This window comes from Delphinapterus leucas, chromosome 19, assembly GCF_059928025.1.
Source record: "Delphinapterus leucas isolate spDelLeu-1000000601 "Yukka" chromosome 19, BTC_Dleu_Yukka2, whole genome shotgun sequence".
NCBI classification, from domain to species: domain Eukaryota; kingdom Metazoa; phylum Chordata; class Mammalia; order Artiodactyla; family Monodontidae; genus Delphinapterus; species Delphinapterus leucas.
The window spans coordinates 64,947,910-64,966,356 of record NC_143147.1 but is presented as its reverse complement, the minus strand read 5'-3'; the positions used below and the strand labels follow the sequence as shown (position 1 = coordinate 64,966,356).

The following is an 18,447-nucleotide window of genomic DNA, read 5'->3' as shown; positions in this document are numbered from 1 at the left end:
CATAAGGGGGAGTCACATAAAATGTGGAATTTTTGGGGGGGTACTGTGCCACATGGCTTGCGGGATCTCAGTTCCCCGACCAGGGATCGAACCCGCACCCCCTGCAGTGGAAGTGCGGAGTCTTTAACTACTGGACCGCCAGGGAAGTCCCCAAATGTGGATTTCTGGTTCGTGAAGAATAAGAAGAACCCGACAACACGGGGCTCTCATCCCCCCCCCGGCAGCAGTGAGAGCTGCCCCTTGTAGGAGGCTGTCGGGTTCCGTAGCTGACCCACTTCCTGAGCCTCCCTCTTCCGAGGCCCAGTGTCAGTTGACATCTAATCACTGTGCGTGGCTGTTATTTCCCTCCCACTCCGCCTGCCGCTCTCCTGTATGTCCTTGCTGCCCACTCCCCGGGCGGGGGGGGTCTGTGTGTGCCCCCAGGTCCAGGCCAGGCAGAGGCACCTTCCTGGGGGCAGAACTCCCCCTGGGGTGAAATCCTGGTGTCGTGACTGGAACAACTCCACCCCCATCCCAAGGGCAATAGAAAGGAGCCGGCCGCTGATTCACGGCCCCCGTGTCTGCAGGACTGGTCCAGGCAGGAGGACGAGGCCAGACAAGCACAGGCAGCTGGCTGATTACAGAGGGCAGGGTGACGCAAACAGACGTGGTCACAGCCACCCTCGCGGGGCCCCAGCAGCCCACCGCCTCCGCCTGCCCCCCCACCGCACGGGTCTCCTTCCAAGAAATGACATGGGGGCTCCTTCTGAGGAGGTCTCCCTGCCTTCCCGCCATGCCCAGCCATCCACATCTTCTAGAGCCTTCCTGGATCTTCCTTGCTATTGGCCAAGTCCCTTTACAACACATGCCACTAAAGTAAACAATGCCAAGGTTGCCGCTCATATTTCAATGTCATCCCAAGAGCCTTGAACTTGAGCAATGACTTTCTCCCCAGAAGAGACAGTGGAACAGAAGCAGGCCAGGACTGGACGTCAGGGACGGGGCTCCAGCTGGGGTCTCCCACAGGGTGTGGGTAGGCCCCTTTACCCTGAGGAGCGCTGAGCTCCCTTCAAGCTGGGACACACAGCGTTTGAGCTCGGACAGTCCCCGGGCGTTGGGGATGTCACTGAAGACACTGGCCCTGTCACCCGGGGCAGGTTACTTGGGCCTCTCTGTGTTTCCGTGCCTGCCTCTCTAAGACTGAATGAGTTCATCGATGCAAAACAGTTAGGAAAGTGTCTGGCTAAGTGCGAGCTCTTATTCTTATCTACGTGGGTCCTTGATTGCATTTGGGGGTCCTCCAGGGTGGCTCTGGGGTCAGGTCCTAGTAGAAGTTGGGGAATGTGGATCTTTGCCCCGAAAGGGTGTGTGGTCCCAGGTACCAGGATAGAAGCCTACCCAGTCTCTCCACCGACCAGACACCATGTCAGGTCAAGAAGACAGGTGGGTCCTGCCCCCACACACGTACGAGCCCCCTGCCCCCCCGCTGCTCTCCCGACCCCCTGTGCTTACCTGGTGACAGCCACAGAAGGGAGAGAGGCCCCCAGAGTTCCGGTCACCAGCATCTGTGATTAATATTTTGCAGGTTGGTGGCCGGTGAGGGTTTTCCTGACCTCAGGGAACGACTGTTGTTTGGCTCTTAGAGGTGGAAACAATTTGAGAAGGGGAGGAGGTTGGGGAGAAACAGGAAAACAAGCTTCCCATAATTGCCAATGTAATTCAGGGCTGGCTGGCGCTTTTCTACAGAAATCTAAAACTGCTGGGGGAGGAGTGGGAACGAGGCCCGAGGTCTGCGAGGTGCCTGGTCCTGGGCCCCTGCCAGCCTCTGCGAGCCCACTGAACCGAAACTCCCAGAGATAAATGTTGCACATCGGTTCCCTAGGGCTGCCGTAACAACTGACCGTAAATTGGGCGGTTTAATTCTCTAACAGTCCTGGAGGCTAGAAGTCCAAACTCCAGGTGTCAGCAAGGCCACGCTCCCTCTGAAAGGCTCTAGGAAAGAATCCTTCCTTGCCTCTTCCAGTTTCTGGCGACTCTGACAATACTTGGCATCCTTGGCTTGTGGTTGCATCCCTCCGATCTCTGCCTCCGTCTTCACGTGGCCTTCTGTGTGTCTCCTGTGTCCTTTCCTCTCCTTATAAAGACACCAATCATTGGATTTACAGCCCACTCTAATCTGGTATGACCGCCTCTCAACTTAACTAATTACACCTGCAGAGACCTTACTTCCAAATAAGGTCATATTCTGCAATTCCAGGTGGACGTGAATTTTGGGGGGGACGCCATTCAACCCACTACAGCACCCTCGACTACCTCATCTGGGGTCACACCACAATCCTGTAAATTCCCAGAAAGTATGGACTAGATCAGGAATCAGCACCTCGGATTGTTTTTGTGTGGCCCAGGAAACTAAGAAGAATTTTCACATTTTTTAACGATTCAGCAAAAATAAAAACCAGAATGATATTTCATTATGTGTGAAAATGACAGAAAATTCTATCTTCACTGTTCGTAAATAAATCTTGATTGGAACACAGCCAGGCACATTCATTTAGGTACTGTCTTTGGCTGTTCCCTCGCTAGGAGGGAGGCCTCATGGCCCGAAAAAGCCTGAAACATTTACTATCTGGCCCTGTATGGAAAAACCTTTGCCCAGCCCTGCGGGCATTGTTATCCGTTAGCCTGAAACAATGTTTCCTGCCTGGTCTGTGGCCACCGGGAGGATGGAGGCTTCTCCAAGGGCCCAGGTCTCCTCCTCCAGACCCAGCAGCGTCTGAACCAGGGGTGAGGCTGCTTGGTGGTTAAAGAGGGGGCACAGTGGAGCCAGGTGGGCCTGGGGTGGGATCCTGGCTCTGGCACTCACCCAGCAGGCAGGTCCCTCGCCTCTCCACTGTCTAGGTGTCCTTATCTGCTAAACGGGGAAGTGGTGAAATTCCTGCATTCCTGGTAAGCCTGCGGTGACGGTGACGGAGGCAAGGCTGCAGAAAACGCCTTCAGCACAGTGGTGGGCGGGGCTCTAGTCAACAAAGATCAGCTGGTGTCATTTTGTCGTGTGGCTCCAGCTGGCCCAGGAGGTTACAGGCCATAAATGTCAAAGACCTTTTTACATTCTCTAACCTACCAGAAAATCCCACCTATCCTGGTGAAAACTTCCTGAAAGCCTCCTGGGTCTAATTTCACTCCTGATCAACACTGAGAAAAGGAGGGCGAGCCTCTCTCCTCTGCTTGAGAGTCAGAGTGGGACTTTCCAAGGGGTTGTCACCATCAGAAGGCACAGGTGCTGTGGGCCCACCTTGTGCTGTCCCCCAGGGGAGCCTGGCCTGGATGGATGGTATCCCAGTGCCCCTGACTACCCGCTGAGTTTGTACCACAAGGAACACCAGCAGGAGGGTGGAGGACAGAAGGAGAGCCAGTGGGGAGAGGGTGGTTCTCCAGCCCCCGAGCTGCCCCTGTGCGATATCTGTCTCCATCCCGCCTTCTCTGTCTGCAGGTTCTAGAAACTTCCTTCACTGTCTGCCACGGCAGGCTTAGGGTGGTAGTGGTACCCAGCTGTCCCTAACCCTGGGTCCAGCAGTGCCCCTTCTAGCTCCCCCAAACCTTATCACGACCTGGTGGGTGGTCTTTTTATGAAACTCTCCTCTAATGATCCGAATTTGATGGCCCTGTTGCCTTCCAGCATGTCTGATACATGGCTCTAGAAAGCCAGTTTAACTCTCCCCTGCAAAATCCCCCAAATTTCTAAGATGCAGAAGTTTTCTACTGACATTTCCAGCTGGGAAGAGTCCTGAGGCAGGGTAGAAGATGGTAAAGGAGTGGAAGTCGGGACTGACGGAATCAGAATTGTGCTTGAAGCCACGAGCTCTTCGATGATTCCACATAAATGTCATTTTATCCACGAACAACAGCAATGATCCCTTTCATGTGTAGCGTGTTGTATGGCTTACAAATTATGCTCACGGGTAATCTCCCTGCTAACACCCACACGCTTTTGGTGAGGGATACAGCGCAGTTTTCAGCAGCCCCCTTTTCTGGAGGAGGAATGCCCACATTTGGTATATAGTGAGGATCTGTGCCAGGTGGCTGATTTAACAGATAAAAAATAGAGGATGCCCGGTTAGATATGAACGTCAGATAACGACACATAACATTTTAGGATAAATATGCCCCATGCAAAACTTGGTTTGTGTTTTATCTGTCAACCCTAAGTTGATCCCAGGTTTGCTATGTCCAAGGCCTGTGTTTTCTGCCATATCAATTATACTGACCAATAAGATTCCTGAAGATGGCCTAGAACCAGCATGGATTTCCCCCAGATTTCTACCAGATGTCACAAACAATTGGTCAGTCTTGGGGAGTGGGTATGGAGATGGGGGCGGGGAGATCCTATAGAAGGAGGATCTATCTCTTGTTCTCTTAGGCAAGTCTATTAATGAGACCCCCTCCATCAGAAAAGTCTGGGCAAGGCTGTGTCCCCAGACATTCGTGCCTGTGTCCTGGAGCCCTCGGTAGGGAGAACAGGCCTGGGGACAGCACAGACCCTCAAGTGGCAGGACAAAGCATCTGAGAAAGCTATAAGGGGGATGAGATTCCCTCTGAACCTGGGGTCACAGCATCCCCTCCTGGCTGAGGCCGAACTGAGCAGAAGATCCAGCGCTGGACGAAACCCGACTTGCCGGCCCCTCCATACCACTCAAATCATATTTGTGTCCAGGAGATGGTCCTTGGGTCCTCCCAGACCTTCAACATGGCCGTCCCAGGGCCCACCTGTAGGAGGCGCTTCTAGCTGGGCCAGCAGGCTGCCTCCATTATCAAGTACCAAGCATCAGTAGGAGGACCAGATCATTTATAGACCAAAGTGAAAGGGAGCGCCACAGATAATCACAGAAGGAAAATAGGTGCAGAGAAGGACCTGCAGTGGCCCTATCCATCGGCTACTTTATCCGGGTCCCGCAAGGCGCTGCTGAGCAGATTCCAAACCCTCCAAGACTAGGAGGCTGCAGCCAGTTGGAACAGAGGGAGGTGCAGCCAGCCCAGTCCCCCACTGTCCTGCAGCAGCCCCCCGCCCCCAGCGGCAACGAGAAGGAGCCCTTCTGTTCAGTTCGGAGTCAGGTCGGTACTAGCTTGGTCCCACGTCCACGCACCAGCCTCCAGGGCAGAGTCCAGAGAGGTTACAGCCGAGGGTGTCCCTGCGTTCAGATCCTCTGGAGCAATGGGTGATATTCTTTGGGCTTTGACCTCCTGTGTCCTCTGGGGTAACCTGGGCCCTGGCTGAAGCTCTGGCTAAGTAGGAATAAGCCCCAACACGAAGGGCTTGGTTGCCTGGGATGGTCAACTTTGGGAGGAAAGTGAATCAAACACTATTTAGTTATTTCCATTCCCAGGGTACTGCTTAGCTGCTGAGCAATTGGCTTTAGACAACCCAAATGGCCCCACTGGGAAGTGGTAAGGCCTCCTAGATTTCCTTGGGGCCTCTCAGGGCCAGCGTTTGAGAAGGGTGGGTGTGGTCTGTGCTGGGAGCCTTGGGGCAGGTGGTCAGCCCTTCTTGAGTCTGATGGAGCCAATGGGCTGACCGAGCAGGAGCTGACTTCTGAGGCCCGCCCCTGGCCCATCCCCGCTCCTTACACTGCAGCCTAACACGACCTCCTCCATACCCAACCTCCAGAGCCAGCTGCTTTGAGCAATTCCTCCCTGCCAGAAGCTAGGATGACAGAAAGGAAAACATCGCTTGCTTTCTCCACCTGCAGACTCCAGCCAAGCCTCATTGCCAAAGTGCTTTGCCGTCAAGATTGGGAAACTGAAAAAAAGCAGCTCTGGTAGTTCTGGACCTGCCCTTCCACGTGCAGGACAGAGAAACTGGGAAAGGGAGGGTCAGGATGGCACCTCCGTCTAAGAGGTTATTTCCCTACACTTCATTCGTTACATGAGTCTGTGGTTGGAACAGGTAGAAATTGCACCCATTCCACAGATGAGGTAGGGGAGGCTGGCGGAGGTTGAACTCAAGTTCAACCTCAAGCTGGAATTTGTGGGAACCCAGGTCTGCCAGCCCCAAGCTCTTTCTGGTTAGCCTTGCCAGTCAAAAGCGCTTTTCCTGGTTGGTAACTCGGGGAGTTCTAAGAAAAGAAAATCTGAGAGGCCTCTTTGATGTTTTCTGGGTGAGGTTACCTTTGCTCAGTAGAGAGAAGGAACATTATGTATAATCCAAGCCAGTACATTGTATCACCAGATGTCTCCTTGGCTTTGGAAAGCACCTTCCTTTGCCCTCCCACTTCCTTCTCAGCAGTTTTACCTTCCTTATCGTTTTGGTGAAACGTATTGTCTTTTTTTTTTCCCTCCTAGTGTATTTGACTGGAATTGTTGCTGGAAACAGCCAAGGTCCATGCCCACTGGCCACAGTTAGGGAGGGGCCAGTCTGGGATTAGAAACGATGAAGAGGAAGACTGGAATTCCAGAATACCAGGAGGTTTCCCCCGGGTCTAGAACAAACACACCTCTACCACCGGGAAGACACGCTTCTGATGGTGCAAGCCTTTCCTTCAAATCTCATTATTTCCCTGGATCTTCCTGTCAGTCTGGTTGGTGGTAGATGACTCGTTTCCCCTGAGAAAACTAAGAGGCACTTCAAGGGGGCAGTGAGGGAGGGGTAAATTAGGAGTTTGGGATTAGCAGATACACACCACTATATATACAATAGATAACCAACAAGGACGTACTGTAGAGCACAGGGAGCTCTACTCAATATTTTGTAATACCCTGTAAGGGAAAAGAATCTGAAAAAGAAAAAAGATATATATATATGTATAACTGAATCACTTTGCTGTACACCTGAAAGTAACACAATGTGGTAAATCAGCTGTATTTCAAAAAAAAAAAAAAAAAAAGAGGCCTTTCAAGTCTCAGTTTGCAAGTGACTATTCTAGAACCAAACCCACACTTCTGACTCCAGTTCTGGAATGTCTTCCCCTTACTACCCTTTAACCAAACATCCTCAAATCAGTTGTGTGGGGTCACAGCTAATGTGGGGCTTGGGTTCCATACTGTGTACAATGTAAAGATTACGGGTGGACAGAATTACCCTGGAAAACCCCTTAACCACCTTGAAAACTAGTCATAAAGTACAGTGTGCAGGGTTTGTACTGTAATACATACAGAAGGTCTCTTATCTGACCTCCACTTAACAAGTATTAGCGATATTCGTTGATTCTCTCTGCAAAACATGGAGAAACCCATCATACCCTGGAAACTGAAGGCTTATGTCCTGCTTTCTCTGATGCCCACGCGTTCCTGCTCCTACCAAATTGAGTTGTATGTTTACAGAGTCACTCATCACTGTTCCCAAACTTGTTTATGCCAGTCATGCTTTTTATAGTAATTATGTAACTTAATGAAATATGATCTAAGTGGATAGGATAAGCGGGCAGAATGAGGACAGTTATTTCTTTGAAAATTACATCGAATGCTTTGGAAAAAGGAGTTACTTTGATAAAGCAAAGTTGCAAAAATAAAAAGAGTGCTGAATTAGTCAGGGACAAGTACAGTAAGATATTAGGGAAAGAGTAATAAAATCGAGGATTCTGCTCTTATATCAAACCCATCATTTCTACTCTGGTAAGTGGAGACTCTCTGTATTCACCTAATTTTAGGAGCAGCAGTTGGTCCTGTGACTTCTCTTCTCTATGGATCTAAGAAGAGGTGTTGATTTTTCCATTTGCTTCGTTTTCCACCCATTGTTAGGACGGGCTGGCACCTTCCAAGCTCCTCACATGCCAGAAACCGCAAGTCTCCACTTCAAAATTTCTGTATATTTTTGCTTTAAAGAGATAGAAACTGGAGTTCACTGACGATGATATTATAGATGTGTAAGAAAGACCAGAACTCTACACATTGAGCCCATTCTCAAAAAAAAAAAAGGAAAAATGCTGTACCCAACATGAACGGATTGGTGGATGAATTTACATTTGTGAGTTTTAAGTAAAAATAAAGTGGAGAAGGTGCATACATAATAGGTATTTTAAATCCCCTGCTTTAATTATGTTTTGATTAGTTGAATGGCCTCCATATGAATAAATGTCTAATATGCATTAAACAGTGTAGACTATATAAAATAAGTGCACTGTGTAAAACTGAATGGCTTCACATGTACTATTAAAATTATTTTTCCTCCACTCTCTGTCATTTGAATCCATCTGACTTAATTATTGGGAGGTAAGCGTTGTCTATTCTAACGCCAGTGTATTCAGAAATTCAGCGATTCCAGCCCTAATTCTAAATCTGGGTGGATTAACTATGTTAGAGCCACCAAATGCCAGGGTGGTTCTCATTACATCAAGGTCACTAGGGCCTGAGGTGCTGGCTTTGTCGAAATTAAAGTGAAAACGGGCAAGAAACTTGCCTTCACCCATAGGAGAGGCAGCATTTGTCTCTAGAGCCAGACTGCTTTAGAACAAATCCTGGCTTTTCTAATTCTCAGGGGCAAGCCACTTACATTCCCCCTGATCCAGCTCCCCTCCTAAGGGGTGGGCACAAGCATGCCATGGGTTAATCGGTGTGAAGTGATTAGGGCAACGCCTGGCACAGGGTGAACGCCATACAAGCGTTAGCTATTACTACTATTATTCATCATTACCATTGTACCTCTAATTGGGCGTAATCTGAGAAGCTCTTCTCTTAAAAGTGTAAAATAAATAAAACAGTGCATGGCACTTGAAGGCGCAGATGTTCACTCACCTATGAATTAAGACAGCAGAAAAACTTGAAGCCTTGATTCTGCAACACCACAGAAAGGCTAAAAAGGGGTGTTTGGGGACCGGATTACTTGACAGCAATGTGGGGCTGGGGAAATCCGCATTTATCCTCCGGGGAGGAGAATAATCAACGTCGCTTCAGGACTCAAAAAAAAAAAAAAAAAAGTTTATTTATAAAATACTGACCAGTTTGACAGGACATGGGACTTCTCGTGGTATATATTTCAAATCGATTCTTTTGTTACCTTTCATTCAAAAAATAAACCTGCTAACAAGCTATATGACACATATATATATATATTTTCTTACAGACAGACACCTGCCATAATGAATACTCTCCCCATAATTTTTCATTGTCTCTTTTAAATCAAAAAAATAAAGATTTGTGTTGGTTTTTGTTTTCGGAGTCTATATGCGTAAAAGAAGGTAACACATTTAAATGCTTTTGGTTATTCTTACAGAAACAAAGAGAAGGGGGTTGGTCCCAAGAGGGCCCCTGTGCTCAGGTGGTGGTCAGGGTTGCCGCTGCCCAGGACCACACAGAGGCACTCAGGGGCAGGCGGCTGCTGTTCAGATGGTCCCCCCTCCCCCTCCAGCCCCTCACCACGTGTGGGCACCTTCAGATGTGCACCATGGGAAGGTAAGGGAAGCCTCTGCTCAGAGTGGGCTATAGGGAGGCTCTGGCACCTTTAAAAGCTCTGCCCAGGGAGGTGTGGACAGACAGAAGGCCTCCAGCCAGCGTGCGCAGGGCGGGGCAGCCGGCAGCCTCCCTGTTTCCTCTGAGTCACGGCAGTGCCAGGTGGGGTGATTGGAGGAGAGGCAGCCTGTGTTTGCAAACTCCCTGGAGCCCTGGGAGGAAGGTGCTTCTGGAACCCGGAGCAGCTTTTTGGTTCACCTTGGCAGTCTGGGTGTGCAGCTGATGGGGACACAGGAGGGTGTGGCCAGGAGGGCAAAGGCAGCCCTGGTGTGCCAAGTGTGAGCTGCGGGGTGCAACACCAGATTTCCCGAGGGCACAGCGAGGCAAAGCCAAAGGAGCCAGCGAGCGAGTGTCCTGATGTGAACCCGCTTCAGGTGGCGTCACACAAGCACGGGTCCTGGCATCACTGGCCCAAGAAACCAAAGGTCAGGGAGGGTCCCTGTGACCCGTGGGCAGTGCCCACGCACCTTTCCAAAGCAGCCAGGCGTCTGGATGGGGGTCGGGAGCCTCCGCTGCCCCAGCAGGTATGTAAACAAGGGCAGAGATGTCGTCTTAGAAATCCAGAGGTCCACAGCTGGGGACCTGGGCTTCCAGATGTGGCTGGGGCAGTGGAGGCTCCATTTCAGGTGGGTGGGGATGGACTGAGGCTGGGACTCTCACCTCTGCCTGGCCTGCCTTCCCAGCTCCTCTAAGAGTTCTGCCCTTTCAGACAACAGAACCCAGCCCGCCCCACATGTGGGAGTGACTCAGGCTGCCTGTGCCCCGCACAGGAGACGTCAGCCCTCCGAGGGGGCTGCGGACACACGGACACTGCATTCTGTGTATATCGGCGTGTGTGTGCACGAGCCCAGGTGTGTGTGTGTGTGTGTCAGCATGGGTGTGAAGCAGCACGTGGGGAGGGGAGGGCAGGGCAGGCATCTTAATGCACAAGGTGATTCACAGAAGGCAAAGGGAATTTGGCCTCGTGAAATACATACACGCATACAGAGCGTTTCTACTGACCCCCGCTTCCTCCTCCCACATCCCTCCCTGGGCTACGCAACAAGCACCGAACCGGGAAGGGCTTTAAATGGTTCAACACACAGCAGATAGAGAAAAGGATGAGACTGTTTGGGGGGGGGGGGCGAGGGGAGAGAGAGGGATAAGGAAAGAGAAAGCAGCAGCAGCATCACATGCCCCGCAGCTGTGCATGTTCCCCTAGGGAGACGCCGGACGTGTACAGGGGCAGAGCCTCAGGCCTGTGTCCTCCTACAGGGGAAAGACTGTGCTTCCCTTTCTAGAACCCCTTAGTGGAGAAGCTGCTGTTTGGACCTCGGAGCCGGGTCAGCCCGTCTACGGAGCCATCTTCCAACTTCTCCCCATCACGTTTCAGGGGGATCCCAGTGCCTGGGAGCCCAGAGCTGGGTGTGCCCTTTCCTCAGGCCCCTGGTCCTGCTTCCACCCCAGGAACCTGATTCGGGGCGGTGGGGAGGGGTATAGGCCCACTCCTTCCTTGGCTTGTTTCCCAAATCCTCCATTGTTCTCCTTACCCCTCAAAATGGGGCATCACCTCCTCGCAGGCAGGGCAGCAGTGCCCATGCTTGGCGCCTCCAGGGAGCCTTGCGCCACTAAGGGGCCCCAAGATGCACTAAATGTGCCCCAGCTGGGCCATCCCCTCTCCCAGAGGCAGGGGCCCGTCCCCGACCCTGGGGGATGGGCTGCTTTGCAGGGCCGGTGGGCACCCAGGGCACTAGTTGGAAAGGCTCCCCCTTAAACTCCTGCATCCGGAAGGTCTGAGTTGATGGGAAGATGCAGGCCACCAGAAGGAGCTTTTTAAAGCTCTGTCTCCCAACAGCTATAATTGCCCCTTGGTCCCATCTGACCTGCTCCTCCCGGCCAGCCTGGCTGTGCATCTTGTAAGCTTGTGCTCAGCTTGGACAGGGCCCCTCCTCGCTCTGAGCTCTGGCAAGCTGAGCCGAGTCTGGAAGACATTAATGGGGGTTGGGATGGTCTCTGACTTGTAAATTGGGTGCTGGGAGATCCAGCCTCGGGACCGGAGACTTGGCCCGCCCCTCTGGGCCCCTGGACTTAGGAGGCGGGGGTCTTAGACACAGAGGGCTATGGGTTGAGAACGAGGGACACAGATCTGAAAATGAGTGTCCTGCTGGCTAGGAGGACCCAAAGGGATTTCCCTTGGAGAGGATCTCTGGACCCTTTTCCTTGCCAGTGCATGGGTGTGTGTGTGTGTGTGCGCGTGAAGGTGTCTATCCAGGGAGAGGGGCGTGTCTGCCACGGCGATGCCTCACCCCCGTTTAGCCCCTCAGCCCCACAGAAGCTGACTTTCCTTGTCTCTGTAATTCCCTTTTCCCTCTCCCTTTAAGAAGGGGGTCAGGTGGTACCTGAATTGGAAGAAAAGGAAAAGTCCAAGCTTCCTCCTTCCGGTTCCGACTTCTGCCTTCTGCCCAGTTATCCCAGTGATGCCGGGCCAGTGCCCCCATCTCTGTTCCCCAAGTTCATCTCTCCTAGTCTGTGCTCAGGAAAGTGAATTCAAGGAAAGGGATGGCTGGGTTCAGTGGCGGGGGGACCTCTCCCCAACCCCCAGGGGCCCTCTTCCTTGGGTTCACAACAGAGAAGTCTGTTAGGAGCAAAGGAGCTAGCTAGGCAAATTCTCATCCTTCAGCTGGGTTCGTTTGTCTAAATAAACCAAATGCTTGGTGGGGACATTGAACAGGGAGGGGGTAGTGGAGGGTGAGAAGCAGGGCTGCACAGGGTGGGGTGGGAGTGTGGGTGCAGGGGGGAGGGGAGCTTTGCCCCCAGGGATACCCATCCCGGCGCAGCACCAGGCAGCAGCAGGCCCAGCGCTCCAGCACATGCCAGAAGGGAGCAGCCGGCTGGATGTCCAGAAGTTTCTTCATCACCGCCAGCCACGCCCGCCTTACAGCCCTCCAGGCTTTGCCTTCCCTCCCTCCCTCTCTCCCTCCCTCCCTCTCTCTCCAGGGGCCCAACCCACTTGTGTCCACTGCAGCCAGCCCCCCTACTCTGCTCAGCCCCCCGAAGGAGCAGCAAACCCCACAGTCTCAAAGCCACACACGTCCTCTCGTGGTTTTTCTCCAACCTTCTCAACACTGGCTTTGCTGGCCCTGGAATCTCTGGAAAAATAAACTCAGGAGGTGAAAAGTTGACTTGGTTTCTTGGTGTTTCTCTTTTCTGGCAGGCGGTGCGAGGAGGGGCGGAAGGGGAGTTTGGTGCTGTGTTTTCTTTCTTTTTCCTCTTCCGACAACGAGGATGACATCAAACAAATGATGAAAATCCTGCTATAGGAGCCCGGGAGCCAGGGGCGAGGCTGCTGGGGGGACGGTAGAGGGTGCTCTGCTGACTCGGGGGGTTCGGGGGGTTTTGGGGCGTTGGGGTCCGACTGGCCTTGGGCCGAAAGAGGCTGCCCTGCTGGGCGCTGCTGCCGTTGGACAGGGCGGTGGGGTCTGGCTCGCCCGGGTCGCTCTCCGTGTAGCTGTAGGCCTGGGCCCGCGAGATCCCCTTCTGCTGTCGCCTCCACGAGTTGTAATAGGTGGGGTCACTGATGTAGTGGTTGACAAAAGAGTGGGCCTTCTGGGGGCTCGGGTCGACCTCGTACTCGCTGTCGCTTCCCTGGGAGGGCAGAGAACCGGGGTGTCAGTGGCCCCCCGGGGACAGGTCAGCAAGATCAGGGCTGACGGGTACAGAACACTCTGACCTGAATCTCTGCTTGGCCGCTTCCGAGCCCCGAACTGTGGGCATCTCAGCCCCCTCTCTGCCAAGGGGGTATAACGCCCGCCTTCTTATGCACCTTCAGAGCTCGCGATGTGCATGAAGCCTCTACCCCAGGGCTGGCACAGAGCCTGAGGACCCTCCGTGGGAACCGGAAGACCTGAGTGCTAACCTCTTACGAAAAATCGAAGTGAAATTCACATAACACGAGGTTAACCGCTGTCAAGCGTACGATTCGCTGGCATTCGGTACGTTTGCAGCGTTGTGCGACCACCACGTCTTTTCCTTCCACAACATCTTCATCATCACCCCAGGGGAAAACCTTGTGCCCACGAAGCAGTCACTCCTCTGTCCTTCCTCCCCAGGCTCCCCCCGGCCCCCACCCCTGGCAAACACCAGAGTCCACTTTCCGTCTCCATGGACTGATCCCGTCTGGATATCGCATCAAAACGGAATCACACCACAGATGGCTTTTGTGTCTGCCTTCTTTCATTTAGTATAATGTTTTCTTTTCGATGTTGAATTCATCATGTCTTTTCACTTTCTGTATTTCTGATGCTTTGATATCTGGGGCCTTTGCTGACCCTGGGACGACTGCCCCCCCCCAGGACTAGCCAGTTCCCGGAGAGAGTAAGCTGCCTTTCATACCCAGAGTCCACGCCTATACCACCTCCTCTAACGGGCTCTTACACACTGACTCGGACCCATCATTCCCTGTCCCTAATCACCCCAGGGGCAGGTACCAGACAACCAGGGGCAGCCCCTACCCGCTAGGGCCCCCTGAATTTATTCAAACTAGCCTAAGCCTGCTTGCCCTGCCATGCCTTTCCTGTGGGAACCACAATAAAGGCTCCTGCCTGCGTCTTCCTGTTTTCCTCCGGATCCTGACCAAACCTGGTGTCTCCCTGTGTGGTCCCACCTGGCCTGGTGTGTCCCCTCTTCTTGGGAACTGTGAATAACTATCTTTTCGTTGGCGGTCATCTCCTGATCTGCTGGCCTCATCACACCCGAATAATAACAAACCTACATTTTAAAACAGAGGTTCACGCGTGATATACTGAGTTCTAATGTGGACCCAGCCTCTGACTGGGGACAAAGCCGGGACCAGATCAGAAGACCTTTAGGGGCTCCTGGCACTGAACAAAGGGTGATGCTCACCCGTGTGTGGTCCAAAATAAAAGCAACACTCGGTTATAAAAGAAGCAAGAGAAAAAGATCAACGGAGTTCAGAATTTTCACACGGGGGCCACCCTGAGGCTTTCGGGGAGAAACAGAAAAAAAATTAAATTGTCCTCGACACGGTGATACTCTGGTGTCCTTGGCACGTGCTCTATCTGCCTTTTGGGGAAATCAGCAAAGGAGTCGGTCTGGGTTGTAAAGTGGCAGTTCGGCTCCCAACTGCGGAGCTAAAAATACTACGCACCCCTTCCCCCATCCCAAGCTCCCAGAGATGTTTTGAGAACTAGTAAGACAACAGATGGGAAGGCCCTGAGAACTCTCTGGAAGACATGCACTGATTTTAGTGAAGAGTACATTCTCAATGAATATGGTTCAGAAGACCACGCTTGGGTTGCCTCGTCTCTGCCCAGAGAATACGTGCTTTGAGGCAGTAGGCTAATTTTATCAAGTAAAATATACGTTGAAAAAACCCCTGCAGCCCAGTGAGCCCAATACAAACGAGTCTGGGACAATCACCTGTGTTTTGCTTCACAGGTAAAGAGAACGGGGAGTTGACCTTGCCCAGAAGGTCTGAGCTGTGGGAAAGGTAATGTGCGCTTGTTTTCAGGAACTCAAAGTTCTTTATGGCATGTAAACCTTCAAGAGAAATAGGTACAATGCAAAGAACTAAAATGATACTAACTCTGGAGCAGGCTCTTTGCCAGACAGCAGGAAACGCTGACTTGCATTCTCGTATTTAAATTTCACACCTCTGCGCTGTAGCTACTACAGTACTTGAGCGCTGATCAGAGGGTGAGGGTTTTGCCCAAGGAAGTGATGAGTTGGACTTGAACGCAGATCTGCCTGATTTTCCAAAGCCCACGCATGCTCTGAACTCCCATACTCCTGCCTGGAGGTCACGAGACAGGAAGGAGAGCCCCTCTACCCTCCCGTGGGGATTAATTGCTCCCTGGTTGATCTGCTAATTTATGTCCCCTGGCCCCTCCCCTCCTCCCCACACCCCCGCCCTTCCACAGTCCCCACTGCCCCCAGCAGACACCCCCAGGACACGATCGTCTTGGCAGGCAGAGCCGGTTGCCCAAGACAATGGAAAGTCCCTCACCCTTCTTCCCGTGACGCAGAGCGGCACAATACGAGCCCTTTCTTTGCCTATGGCCCAGCTGCCGGCCCAGGAGGGAACAAAGGGGCTGTGCAGACTGGAGGGCTCCGTATGCCAGGAGCCCAGGGGAGGGGCGGAGGGGTGGGCACCTGATGCCTGGGGCTGTGGTGAGGCTGGCCCAGGGGCAGGAAAAGTCTGAGCGAGCTGTGGAGGATGAGGCTGGGGTCCCTCCGGTCCAGGAGCAGTGAGGGTCTGAGAGTATGGGGGGGCGAGAGGGGCGCCCCACAGTTTTCCCTACAGGTTAGGTCTCTCTGGGAGGGTGCCTACCAACTGGCCGGAATCATTGCTAGCGGTTCTAGAACTTTGGCCAGCCCCAGGCCCCAGTCTTGAGGAGAAACCCCCAAATCACCGTGGGCCCGGAGTGAATGAGTCTCCGGGGTGAGAGGGGGCGGGGGCACAGTGAAGTCCTGACTCTGTCCCTTCCCAGGTAGGTAAGCTTGGACCCATAACTTAGCCTCTCTCAGCCTCAGTATCCTTGTCTGTAAAATGGGTAGATCCCACAGTTCACAGGATGAAGTGAGCTAATGTATGAGAGAATAGTGTAAAGGTATTATTAGGGAGAAAGTGAGGGGGTGTCTGGGAGAGATGGGGCCTCGAAGCCCCCAGAGGAGGGATCAGAAGGGGCCACGGGATGGGGGAGGCTGACTCAGTGCTCAGCTGGGAAAAGAAAAGAATGTATGGTTCCTGCTTCCCCGCAAAACCCCAACCCTCAAGGATGACTAGTAGGTAGGGAATGGGCCTCCTTGTCCCTCCTGGGGGCCCAGACCAAAGCCCATTCATCCAAATCATCTCCTACCCTCTGTTGAGCACCTACTGTGCGCCAGACGCTCTGTGGGGCAGCAGTCCCGATGGGGATGGGAAAGCCGGAGGAGGAGCTGGGAGGCTGCGCTGGGGGAGGGGTGTGGGCTACAGTCTGGTCTGCCCCTCCCCCAGCTCTCCAGTGCCAAAGGATGGGGGTCTCTGCACCGTCCTCCTCTCCGCCTCCACCTCCCAGAACATCTGTTTCTTTTCTGGATGGGGGTGGGGTGAGAAGAGAAGAAAGAAAGCAAGAGGGGACCAGGGGCTCCCATTCCGGCTTTCAACTCTCGCCCGGCCCTCGGTAATTGAATGCAGCTTCCCAGTCACCGGCCCAGCACAAAGAGGGCCTTTCACGGGCAGTCCCTCCAGGCTGCCAGCAGTCAGGTGACTGCTTCAGCTCCCCGGCCTCTTAACAGCAACTCAAAGCCACTCCATCAGCAATCACCAAGGTCTGGGGAGGAGGGAGCGCAGACAGCAGGCCTGGCGATGGGAGTGAGCTGCATGGGGACCAGCGGGAGGGAGGACCCCGGAGAAAGGACGGAGACAAAAGACAGGGAGCAATGGAAAGCCTTTGGCTTTTCTGTTCCTTTCTAGAAGGAGGGACTGTTGTATCAGACTCAGCAGGCGACAGGGCGGGTGCCGTCCTGGGCTTGGGGACCGGTGTTGAGAGCCCAGGGTGGGGCAGGGTGCCCTTATCTTGTTGAATCTCAAGGATTCCAGCAGGAACGCGTTGCCCCAGATGACAGGTCACCCTGTGCAGCTCCTTGGGAGACTGGGAGCTGGAGCCCCTCCCCCGCCTGTGGTCCAGGGGCTCCCTGCGAGGAGTGTAGCCTGAAGCCTAGATGGGAGTCTGTCACCTTGGATGCTCTCACAAGGCCCCTCCCGCAGGGGCTGCTGCCTCCCGGGGGTTAGAGGTGGGGTGGGGGGTGGGAGATGCCTCCTTGAGGCACATTTTTCTCCGGGGCTCTGGGCTCCTTACCCCTGCCAGGTGTCACACAGGGCCCAACCTGTGTGTGACCACTAACACCACCAGGCCTCCCAGAGGGCTCATGGGTTAAGTGGTACCATTCTCGAACAATCCTTAGAGCCATTCCTGGCTCCTAGTAAGGCCTTCGAAAATGTTCACTCTTCTGATGGGGTGCTCAATAACCAGTGTATAAAATCTAATATGGCCTATATACTTCCTTTGTCCCATAGGTTCGATTTCATTATAATGAGCTTAAAGGGGCTGCCCAGACATCACAAAGAACTGAGTATGGATTAGAAGAGACTTGCCATTGTCTTGGAGTTCCTTTCCCACTGAGGTTTACTTGTGCGCTATGTGATTTTTCTACCCAGCGTGGGCTCTGACTTTGAAATGAAGTAGGACAGTGGCCATACTTTCTTTTTAGAAGTTCCCTCAGACGAGCCTCAGCCTTTGTGGGTCCCCCTGCCTGGACCCCCTTCTCCTGTACCCCTTGAGACGCAGCCGCCAGCCCACCCCATGCCGCCTGAAGGGAGCCAGCCCCTCCCTCCTCTGCCTCCACCCACAGCCCTGTTACGGCCTTTCCCATGTTGTATCATGTGTGTTTGTTTATAAGAAACGTCGACTTTGTGTTTATTACCATATCCCAGGAAAATGGCTGGGCAAATTTCCTCCAGTTTTGGAGACTGACTTTTGGGTGGTCTGACTTAGAATACCAGCCAGGTGGCACAGGCAAAGTTTACTCTCCGGGGACCCGGGTGGGGGGGTGGTGGTTGGGGACTTCGCAAAGACAGCTGGCCTGAGGCGCTGGCTGTGTGGCTGCAGCCCTTAGGGATGTGCCCTTGCAGAAGCTGACACGAGCAGGGCTAACAGTGCAACCACCGTGAGCCCCGAGTTGGAAGTCGTGACAGTGGATGCTGCACGGTCCAGACACTGATGTGCGGTCCAGCTGCTTCTCGGGGGCGGGGGGGGGGCAAGCGAGCAGCCCCAGGAGCATCAGAGCGAGCGAGGCCAGCTGCTCTGTCCCCAGTCTGTCCCCTTCAGCCCACAGGGAGCCCCTGGTAGGCAGGACTGCGTCTCCATCACCTCCTGGCCCTCACAGTGAGTGTTGAGAAGTCACGGTCCGCTTGCCCCCTGCACCGGCTGCAGCGGCCTCACAGCCCCGGGCACTTCGACCTGACCCACAGAGGCACAGAGGAGTGGCCCT

General features: G+C 53.4%; 1 protein-coding gene across 2 annotated transcripts in view; it reads right to left on the bottom strand.

Annotated features, from left to right (window-relative positions):
- Positions 1 to 904: 904 nt before the first annotated feature.
- The window catches only part of SDK2 (sidekick cell adhesion molecule 2), a 272,602-nt gene continuing 255,059 nt past the window's right edge, over positions 905 to 18,447 (bottom strand). For both annotated transcript variants that reach the window (XM_022589737.3, XM_089901689.1), the window contains one exon: positions 905 to 13,041. In XM_022589737.3, coding sequence (XP_022445445.2) covers positions 12,688 to 13,041 — 354 coding nt within the window. In that variant the 3' untranslated portion in view covers positions 905 to 12,687. The remainder of the gene's footprint in view (positions 13,042 to 18,447) is intronic.